Below are 11,463 nucleotides of genomic sequence, written 5' to 3'. Positions count from 1 at the left end.
GTCTGCCATCCGCTGTTCCTCTGGTGGTGCGCGAATTCTTCTACATTGTACACACCGTCTGATGTGTTGAGCTACAGCTTTACTTCCACCAACAATCCAAAATCCACTACTTCGTAACTCATTGAGAGTTTGTCCTCTGCCTTGATGTTGTATTTTGTTGTGATGATGACTAATGATGAGGTTTGTGAGAGAACCGTCTTTCGGGAGTATGACTGGATGTCGTAATTCAAGTGACACGGCTGCTTTTCTTAGTCGACCTCCTACTCTCAATATGCCGTCTTGAAGGAACGGGTCAAGCTGATAAAGTTGATGGTTACAAGGCAGTTTTCCTGATTTCTCGCTCAGCATTTTCATCTCCTTTTGGAAGACATCCTTTTGTGTCAGTTTAACAAGGGTCAGTGCAGCTTGCCTTTTTTCTTCTACATTTAAATGTCTTGAGGTTTTGATTCTCTTGGCTAGCCGTTGGATGCGAGCAATGACATTCACTGCTGTTGCCCATTTTGAAATCCGTGACAGAAGCTCTTGTATGTCAAATTGCCTTACAGCCTCTGTCCTTAACACTTGTACAATCCTCACCTCCGGATCTCCCACCAGTAACTCAGGTGTCACCTCGATTGTGGCTATATCTCTTTCCCATAAAAACCTTGGACCGGTGAGCCAATTTGAGTTGATGAGACCTGCCACGTTCAGGCCTCTGGAGGCATGGTCTGCAGGGTTGTCTCCTGTGTCGACGTAATACCACCGCTTTGCATCACTGTTGTCTCGAATTTTCTGGACCCGATTTGCGACAAAGACATGGAATCGTTTAGCGTCATTGTTAATATATCCTAAAACCACTCGAGAGTCTGTCCAAAAGTATTCTTCATCTATTTTGACTTCCAACTCCTCCCGTAACATCTTGCTCACGGCTGCTGAGGTTACTGCTGCGCTTAGCTCCAGTCTTGGTATGGTGAGTATTTTGGTTGGAGCCACTCTCGCTTTGCCAATGACAAAGGAGCAGTTCACATTCTCTTCGCTTAACAACCTGATGTAGCTACACTGACCATACCCTTGGCTGCTAGCGTCAGAAAAGTGGTGAAGCTCAACTCTCTGTACTTTGCCAAACCCGTCCGGTATGAAACATCTTGCAATGTTGATTTGATCAAGGTTATCCAAATCCTCTAGCCAAGTCTCCCACCTTAACTTTAAATCCATAGGTAGTAGATCGTCCCATCCTGTACCTCTCTGACACATCTCTTGTAGTATCCTCTTTCCTTCAAGGATGAATGGAGCTAAAAATCCGAGAGGATCGTATAAAGAGGCTACAACGGAAAGAATCCCTCTTCGTGTGGTGGGTCTTTTATCTAGTGACACCTTGAAGGAGAAACTGTCACTTTCGATCTTCCATATTATCCCAAGCGCTCTTTGCACTGGTAAGTCGTTAGGCCTGAAATCAACATTCTTCACGTCCACAGCACGTTCTGCTACATCGATTGAATCTAGCACTTCTCGGTTATTGGAAAGGAATTTGTGGAGGTGTAGGTTTCCTCTTGCACACAGAGCTTGAGCCTTTTTCACAAGTTCTTTCGCTTCAGCAACTGACTCCATGCTTATGAGTCCATCATCAACATAGAAATTTTTCCGAATGAAACCAGCTGCAGTGGGGAACTGTTTCTCGTTAAGGTTAGCAAGGCATTTCAATGCATAATTGGCACAGCCAGGGGAAGAAGATGCTCCAAATAAATGCACCTTCATCCGATATTCTGTGGGTTGTGAATTTAAGTCTCCATTTTCCCACCAGAGAAAGCGCAGATAATCTCTGTCCTCCTCTCTGACATGAAACCTGTGAAACATTTTTTCTACATCACACATGATTGCAACAGGATGTTTACGGAAACGACATAGTACAGCTGTGAGGCCATTTGTAAGGTCAGGTCCTGTTAACAGATGGTCATTTAGTGAGGTGCCTTTGTACTTTGCAGAACAGTCGAAGACCACGCGGATCTTGTTCGGTTTCCGGGGATGGTACACACCTTGATGAGGGATATACCAAAGACTGCCGAGTTCTGGTTGGCTGTCTACTTTCTCTGCATCACCATCTTTAATGATGCCTTCCATAAACTTCAGATAGTCACTTTTGAACTTATGATCTCTGTCCAACTTCCTTTTAAGTTGTTTCAGTCGTGCCAAAGCCAGCACCTTATTGTTTGGGAGGTGAGGTCGTGCTTTGAAAGGAAGTGGCATTTCGAGGTGGCCGTGTTCATTTTGCTGGAGGCCTTCCTTTAATATTTGCAGAAAGCGAATGTCGTCTTGAGATATGCTTTTGTCACCCGCTTTTGTATCTGCAAAATCTGATTCAAGGGCCTTAATGACGGCTGATGGTGTTACGGGTGGTGACTCTTTGACAGATACTCGAAGACAAAGTCCAGTCACATCTCCTGCATTTACGCATGGTGCTACTCCTCCCACAATACTCCAGCCGAGATCAGTTTTGACAGCGTAAGGCTCGTAGTCACCTCCAGTAATGACCTCTCTTGGAATCAAGGCTCGGGAGCAGTCATAGCCAATCAATAATCCAACGCCACAATTCATTGGTGGGGGTATCTCCTGAGTTATGTTAACAAGATGTTTCCATGAAGTGGCTGTTTTGCGGGTAGGAATATGTGTCCGGTCAAGAGGAATGAAGTCTCTTGTGTAGGCTGGAGGTAGGTCAATGGAAATTTTTGAGGAAAATCCTCTTACTTTAAGTCCACAAACTCTTTCGCTTTTAATCACAGAGTCTTTTCCCATCATCGTGGAGAGTTTCAGTTTAACTGGGTCCATGTCTACCTTAAGCTTTGCGCATAATTCTTGATCAACAAACGTGTGGCTGCTTTGTGTGTCCAACAGCGCATAAGCTAGGGCCTCCGTGTCAGGTGCGTTCGGTGCTGAGATCCAGACGGGCACAATCATTGATGTACTCCTACCATCACTTCCGTTGACACAACAAGATAGTGAGCTTGTACTTTCTTCCGTGCCGTTTTGTGTTGAGGGTGTCTCCGTTGGGGAACGATCTTCATGTAATGCGGTTGGATGACTCTTTCGACATACTCCACACATGGCTCTATTTCTACATTCCTTAGAATTGTGACCTGTTCTCAAGCATGCAAAACATAGTTTGTTTTCATAGACGTATTTTCTCTTCTCCTCTGAAGACATTTTCAAAAGCCTCTTACATTTATGTATAGAGTGTTCTTCTCCACAGCATATACATATGTCTGAATTTTCGGCATATCGTAAATTGTTTTCATTGGGGTCTTGATCGGCTGTAGGGATTTGTGGATCTGGGATCCTCACCTTTACAGCAAATGTGTTTGCTTTCGAGTGCCTACCTCCCTTTACGGTCATCTCAGTAGGTTGTCTTAATGCATATGGAGACGACACTGGATTGCAAGCTATGCGTGCCTCTTTAGATATAAATGTCGCAAAGTCATGGAAACTTGGATAGTCTTGACCTTCATCGAGCTGCTCTGTGACATGACGGTTCCACCTGGATGTCACCCAATCTGGTAGTTTCACCAGCATTTTCTGGTTCTCCTCACAGTCATTCAAAACTTGCAGACCCTTTATGTAGGGCATAGCATTACTACAAGTTTGGAGGAAATCGCTGAATTCTCTCAGTTTGATACATTCCTTCCCACCAATCTTTGGCCATCCATTGAGTTTTTCTCTGAAAGCCCTCTGCACAATGAAAGAATTACCATATCTAGCGTTGAGTCGATCCCATGCTTGCTGATAGGCTTCTTCATCTCTTCTATAAAAACTGCCTTCAAGAGAAGATTTTGCCTCCCCTGCTATGTACCTTTGTAAATAAAACAACCTATCTGCAGGGTTTGAGCATCGCCTCTCTATTAGAGCTTTGAAGCTTGTACTCCACTCTATAAAGTTCAGAGGATCACCTGAGAATACTGTAGGCTCTGGGTTTGGAAGACGACTGAGAGCTAATGATTCCTGTAATGTCTGAACCAAGGTTGTCTCATTTTGTACAGTTTGCTGTTCGTGACGTGAGACATGGTGAGGAGGAGGAAGTGCAACATTCTCTTTGGTGTGTACGGGGCTGCTTGTCCCACTCTTTTCCTTGATTTCCTCTTCCTCATACACACTTAACTGTGCCTTAATTACTTCAATCTCTCTCTGATTTTCAAGTTTTTTCAACTGCTGACGTTGAGCTTCAATAGCCTCTTCCATGTTAATCTCAGCTTTTTTCGCAGCCAGAAGAGCAGCCATTTCAGCCCGCTTAACTGAAATGTGTGGTGATTCGGACGTGTGCTCAGAAGGCTTTGCACTGGGTGCTGTAACTTTGGAGGAGGTGGAACCACATATGGACCTGGCATATTCATTATCTAGCAGCATGTGTAATTTTGCGTTTTCTGCCACAGCATCAAAATCATCTTCATCTTCTGTTAGACGGATTCTCATTACTTGCAGTAGGTCTGCTGTTGCCGCTACACATGCATCAACTTTTCGCCGTAATTCTTGACTTGGTGTTGTCTGACTTCGGACACTGTCGTATATTTCTTTTATCTCACCCTCAAGCTTCTCAACTTCATCCATCATGTCGTACATGTCTTGCTCAGGGCACCATTGTTTTAACTTTCTTCGGGTTTCTCGAACATGACTTTTCCATTTCTCATATGTAACATTTAACTTGCCTTCCTTTTGAATGAACTCTTTCTCTTTCAGTTCCTGCATTTTAGGTGTTAAATGTCTTTCACGAGAGGATTTTCTTATTTTTGCCTCGGCGGCCCCTTCCACATTTTTGTGCTCTTGCACCTCATCACACAGACTGTTGCTATCTTGAGACATTTTAGAGCTTTCAAACTTCAGAACCTGAGTTTTATAGATTTATAAACCAAGTAATTTGAGTTGCGGCCCCTAATCCTATTCTATCAATGCTGTTCAATACTGCTACATTTGCAATCAAAATAATAATAACAATGGTGGCACTTGTGAAACATTCAACAGGTGTTTTCACACATTCAAAACTCACATTCATTAGTTCGTCAGTTATGATAATCTTTATCTATGTTCTATCCATCTCCTTGTGAGCTACTGGAAGCTGTATAGGCCTTTGCTAACTCTGGTTAATGTCCACCGAAACCTTTAGCTGCTACAGGATGAGAAGCAACGTCGCGCGTTGAAATCTTTGCCTTACTGCTGGATGGGGAGCGACGATGCACGCCGAGGCCTGTAGCTTGCTGCGGTTGAGTGCGACGACGTTCGAAGTAGCTCGTGGCTAGCTGCGCGGCACGCGGGGTTGAATGCGACGACGCTCGATGTAGCTCGATGTAGCTCGATGTAGCTCGATGTAGCTCGTAGCTTGCTACGTGGTGTGCGCCGAAGCCGATAGCTTGCCGTGGGATGGGAAGCCTCCAGAAGGATGGATGAGGTCACGTTTTCACTGTAACTACCCCGGTCAAGGATGACGCTTCGTACTGATGTCCAAAAACGTTTAATCATGGAACACCGTGAAAACTGCAACACATTTCAAACAACAATAAACATTACAATATTCTTTTCGACAAGGCATTAATAAATAATCAAAACAGACACATACCGTGTTCACCTTCTAACACCGAAAGTAGTTAAACTTAAATCACGTTGAACAGACGGTATCGTTTCTTTCTCTCTCTCTCTCAAGTTGTCTTCTCGATCTTTCTAATTCCTCCCGATCTGCCGCGCGTGACCCGGAAGTGATCACCAACAAACATGCCAAATAACATGAAATTACACGATATGAAGATTTACATAAAAACAAAGTACCATTATAATGAATAGCATCAAAATTATATATTTATAACTATAACATTAGTTGTCATGGCAACCAATGGCTCAATATGGGCGCCAGTTACATGGGGGATTTGAGACATTTGACTTGACTTGAGTCAGACTCAAGTTATTGTTTTTAGAACTTATGACTTGCTTGCCAAAAAGTTGGGAACGACTTGACTTGACTTGGGACTTGGTATCTAAGGCTCTATTCACACTATGGGCAACTGCGACCCAGATCAGGTTTTATTGCCTGTATTTGACCTGTATCAATTTTTTTTTCTGACAGTCTCAATTCCAATTTTTTTCAAATACGAACTGGGTGGCCTTTATATGTGGTCCTAGATCAGATTTTTTACCGCAGTCTGAATGGCCATATTGCATATATCCAACCAAGATGTCATCGGGTGGGGTAGAGAGACTGGTTGGTAGGGAGAGTGACAATTATCCGTGAATCCGCAAAGTTGTTTGAGTAACACTATTGACCATTTTATATTTGATTTCAATTTAGTTCCATGGCCATTTGTGATGGTAGTTGTACAGCAGCCAAAAAGACGGTCCATTTATGATACACGGCAATGACGTGACACCATCTTTAGTGACGCCATGAACTCATCCTTGCCTCATTTCGGCAAAACATTTTTACCTCCTCCCAAATGCTCCTCTGTAGATATGAGATCATGAAAAGATGATTCCCTACACAGTGGACCACATTTACTTCCTTTAATACTAGAGTGTGAGTGATGTCGTTTTTGGGGCAGGTGGGTCACTTTGGGGACGCATTTGGTTCACACACTAGAGAGATCGAGGTCACATTTAATATGTAATGTTAATGATGAGGCCAAAAAAAAAAAAAAATGGGATGTCATCCCAAAATCCAAATTGATCATGAAGATCTCTGGTGTGAACCTAGCCCAGGGGTGAGCAATCCCAGTCCTGGAGGGCCGCTATCCTGCATGTTTTCCATCTGTCCCTGTTGCAACACACCTGATTCAATTGTTCAGGCCTCGACAGAGCTTGCTGATGATCTGATCATTTGAATCAGGTGTGTTGGAGAAGGGACAGATGGAAAACATGCAGGATAGCGGCCCTCCAGGACTGGGATTGCCCACCCCTGACCTAGCCTAAGAGTCTCGACTTGACTTAGACTTGAACTACATGACCTGGCAAGTCATCTTGTTTATAGTTTGAAATCTTTTCAGGAAAGTAATAAAATAAGAGCACCCAGGGAATCTGTCAGAGAACCTGACACCCCAGTCAACATCCCTTGTTGGTGTGAAGTGGCGACTTCAACACCAGCCAGCCAAGCAAATACCAGCAAATGCCAAAACTTGGTAGAGCAACAGCTCACCTTGCACTGGGCATGAAAATAGAGCCCTTTGTTTTTTTCCCCCCATGTTCTATTGCTGTTGATACAATGGTGAGGTGTCGTAACACATTTTTCCACATAGTTTTAGTTTTAGTGTTTGTCACTAACAGATGATAATGGAGTCGTTAATGTGATAATTATAGCAAGTATTTGTCTGAAAAACATATCGAGGACAACAATGTAAAATAACAGGTTTGAAAACATTGACCAAAATGAACTCCTGTGGTTGGGTTGTACGCTGGAAGGACATCAAGTGCCGAGTGAGTTGTGTTAGCCGTACTGCTGATCTGGGTCCTCTGGAACATTTCTTGACCCCAACTGTGACTAATTGAGGGGTGAAAATCGACGGTGACCTCAAGCTGGACAAAGAGATAAATGAAGTGATGGGGAAGAGCTTTTTCCAGCTCAGAAAGCCGTCCAAGGTCAAACCTTTAACGCCTTATATTTTTTTAAACTCTTTTATATGCTTTTATGACGTCACACTGGCAACACTTTGTATGTTAGGGTGAGTCGGGCCTTAATCTCCTGCTAACAATTGGTCCAAAACATGGCTGCTTAGCTGCTAACCAGTCCATGGAAGCAAGAGCAAATCACCCCTGAACTGGCCTCCCTCTATTGGCTTCCTGTACATTTTAAGATTGATGTTGTTTGTTTTTAAAGGCAGGTCGCCAATCTGCAGGTTTTGAAATCATGCCTAAAGACACATTTTTACTCTTTGACCTTTCAAACTCAGGTGTTTACTGTCTTCTTCCCATTTGACACCATATATGTCATGTTTTTAATGTTTATTTGTATGGTTTTAAATGTGTGTTTTATTTGTTGTTTTTGTGAGTCGACTAAATAAAATGGTAATTACTTTAAGCTGTTCTTATTCGTGACACGAATGTGGGTTCTAATCAACTCCTTAATATGTCGGGTTGCGTCACAGTCACCTAACGTTGTAAACCAAGGCCCCGCTGAAAAGAGATGATTTTCACAGAAAGGTGTAGAACAACGTTCTGCACTGGTTGAATGGACAAATATGTTCTCTTGGGAAACTGTCTGGGCAATGCGCTTAAATTAGCCTCAAGCTGTTACATCTCACTTGTCTCTTTCCTGCCCGTCTGCAATCGGGCTAAGACCAAAGAAAATATTTTATGTGCCAGTGTGAAGTCTAAAATTGATGGTTAAGTATCCAGGTGGGTTGAGCTGAGCACAATCACAGTGACTGAACTTGAGAAAATGAGAATAAATGGATGTCAGTTTCCACGTGAAATTGGTACCCAATGATCCATTAACGCTACAGCGACGATAACTAGACTTCATGACATTTCCGTTCATGTCAGCTCCATCATTGACCGCAAACCAGTTTACATCTTCAACTTCTATCCTGTACTGTTTTCCAAGACATCAGGTAGGCCTACGTTACAAACCTCCATTACAGTAATTATAACTGTTACACCAATGTTTCACTCGAGATTGCAGTTTCTTCAGAGATTGGGTGTAAATATGGAATAGCTGATGCTGAACTGAAACACAGTAGAATTTATTGAAGTGGAAATTTATAAGAGGAGTCTTGGAGCATGTACAGACTGATTTTTATCACTAATATAATGGTCATTATAAATGCTAAGATACCATAACAGGAAGCAAAATTGTAACATGAGTTGATCATTGATCATTTTTAGCGACAATTTGGTGATAATTAGAATCAGAACTGATCCAATGCCAGCATGCTAACATTTCAGGATTGTACTCTTTTTTTTTCCCTAGTTATTGTTTTTCATGGTAATGTAGAAAACATTAGTATTATATCAATTGCTATCAGCATAACAACAAAGCAACCGAAATAGAGGAAGTTATCGTTATAGTTGTTGGTATAGTATAGTCAGTTGGTTGAGAAATGTAGCGGTATTAAGTTCACTGTAAATGGGGAGATTTTGTGGAATGTCATAAATCTATCCATCCATCCATTTTCCGATCCACTTATCCTCACAAGAGTCGCGGGGGGTGCTGGAGACTATCTCAGCTGACTTCGGGCAATAGGCGGGGGGCACCCTGAACCGGTTGCCAGCCAATCGCAGAGCGCAGAAAGACAAACAACCATTCGTGCTCACACTCACACCTGTGGACAATTCTAGAGTGTTCAATCAGCCTGCCATGCATGTTTTTGGAATGTGGGAGGAAACCGGAGTACCCGGAGAAAACCCACACAGGCCCGGGGAGAATATGCAAACCTGACACAGGGAGGCCGGCGCTGCAATTGAACCCGGTACCTCTGCACTGTGAGGTTGACACACTAACCACTGGACCACCGGGCCACCCCTGAATGTAATGAATAGTTGCCCAAAATGTTGTGGATGATTGGAACATTTTTATGTTGGAAAGCTTTTCATCCTTCACAAAATAATAAAATGATACGTTCGAACTTGTGGTAAAGGCTTGTATATAGGTTGTCCACAAAGTCAATAAATTCTCTCTCTCTCTCTCTCTCTCTCTCTCTCTCTCTCTCTCTCTCTCTCTCTCTCTCTCTATATATATATATATATATACATACATATAAAATTCAAGAAATATATCATTCCCTCATTATTTTTTCAAAGGGAACTTATGTGTCTTATAATGAATGATCACACATCAGAAGAAAAAAAAACTACATGCTGTCATCAAAGCAAAAGTTTTATTCATGTTTTAAATTACACAACTACCACAAGAAAGACTTTTCAGTCCAGGGTGTCGTCTGGTTAGAAAGCAACACTAAACATTTTTATTACATTTGAATCACTGCCACAAATCATTTGTCATGACTTTTCAGTTTCAGAATAACATACAATAGAAAAAAGAGAAAAGAAGTTTGAACCCTGTTGAACAGAGCTGGAAATATACAGTTCTGAATACTGAAACTTCTATGCATTACAGTCTTAATAATGATTTTTTTTCTTCATTTTTTGGGGGTATGATTTAGTAATAAGATGAGCAACATTCAAAATGTTTTTTTTAAGTATTTACAACAGTTTTACTGTTTATTTATCGCAATATTATCATACCCCTTCATAAAAGCCACAGACCAACAATGTACTCGCTCTGCTATTTTTCATGTTGTTAATGTCATCAGATTCACCTTTTTTTGTCATTTTAAGCTGCAAGATAGCAACAGAGTTTTATTAAAAGATTAAAATATACATTACATTACATAGAGAATGTGTTGCAAGATGTTATTAAAACAAGTAAAACAATTAAAAAAAAATAAGAAGTTGGGCAAAAAATGTTGAGAGGTAGTATGTGAGCACTCTAAGCTACAGGAATGATGGAATTTGTTGGTATGACTTGTAATGAGGCAATAAAGCTGTGTATTAATTGTTGGGAAGTTTAAGCACTCTAAAGTTATGTTTTGTACACGTTGGTGTCACTGGGACTCGCGAGTTATGAGCGACTGTGGGAGATTTGATGACTACCACAAGCAGTATAAAATGTTTACATATGTACATGGCAAACATCGCATGATAAAATATGGCATGGTGTCACGTCGTGGTAACGCAATCAATGACACTTCTTCATGCTCCAGATATGAAGAATCATTGGTTTGTACTTGGAAGTAACCACAAAGCTGCCATTGAGCTGTCAACAGTAGCATTGTTACGGTCACATTAACAGCTGCTTCAATCCATTGATTCAAAGAACAAAAAGAAAAAAGTATTTTTAAAATATGAAATAAAAAAAGAGCAATCACATACATTTGACATTTTAAATGTCATGTAAATACCCATCCTGTATTTTCAATACAGAAGATAACATGAACGTTTGATGAATATCAGAGGGCTCTTTGATATTTGCACATGCAGCGTGTGCGCTTACCCTTCAACAAGCATCTGAATTACAAAGAAAACATTGAGACAATCATGAAAAGTTGACTCTTCAAGATAAAAATGTTCATCCTTACATGTGGCATGTAGTCGTGGGACATAACAAATGCACAAAAAAAAAAAAAAAAAAAAGTGGCATGAAAAGGTTTTGGAGGTCCTCTGCAGTTGTGCAGTCAGTTAAGAGTCCCTGCCCAGCTTGAGGCTTAAATGCATGGAGAGTGGATCAGTTGGAGGTATCCGAGTGCACACTGCCGGGTCCCTCTGTCGCAGATAGGACTGAAGATGGAGTTGTTGCATCTTGCCACCCCCCATTAGTCTGAGACACAAACAAGGGGAGATTGAGATGATTATCACATTTCTCTGCAATTTGATTACATGACAGTTTTAATCACCAATCCTTAGATTGAACAAAGCTCTCACACCACAACAAACATCAGTCCATCTGATCATATATATATATATATA

General features: G+C 41.6%; 1 protein-coding gene across 6 annotated transcripts in view; it reads right to left on the bottom strand.

Annotated features, from left to right (window-relative positions):
• Positions 1-9,796: 9,796 nt before the first annotated feature.
• Positions 9,797-11,463, bottom strand: part of pbx3b (pre-B-cell leukemia homeobox 3b) — an 85,099-nt gene continuing 83,432 nt past the window's right edge. For 4 of the 6 annotated variants that reach the window (XM_019862869.1, XM_019862871.1, XM_019862872.1 and 1 more), the window contains one exon: positions 9,797-11,314. In XM_019862869.1, coding sequence (XP_019718428.1) covers positions 11,222-11,314 — 93 coding nt within the window. In that variant the 3' untranslated portion in view covers positions 9,797-11,221. The remainder of the gene's footprint in view (positions 11,315-11,463) is intronic. The other 2 variants (XM_019862873.1, XM_019862874.1) reach the window with 1 other exon arrangement.

Source organism: Hippocampus comes, unplaced genomic scaffold (assembly GCF_001891065.2).
Source record: "Hippocampus comes isolate QL1 unplaced genomic scaffold, H_comes_QL1_v1.1 scaffold147, whole genome shotgun sequence".
NCBI lineage: Eukaryota > Metazoa > Chordata > Actinopteri > Syngnathiformes > Syngnathidae > Hippocampus > Hippocampus comes.
The sequence above is the reverse complement of the archived record's forward strand: the minus strand, read 5'-3'. Positions and strand labels throughout refer to the sequence as shown.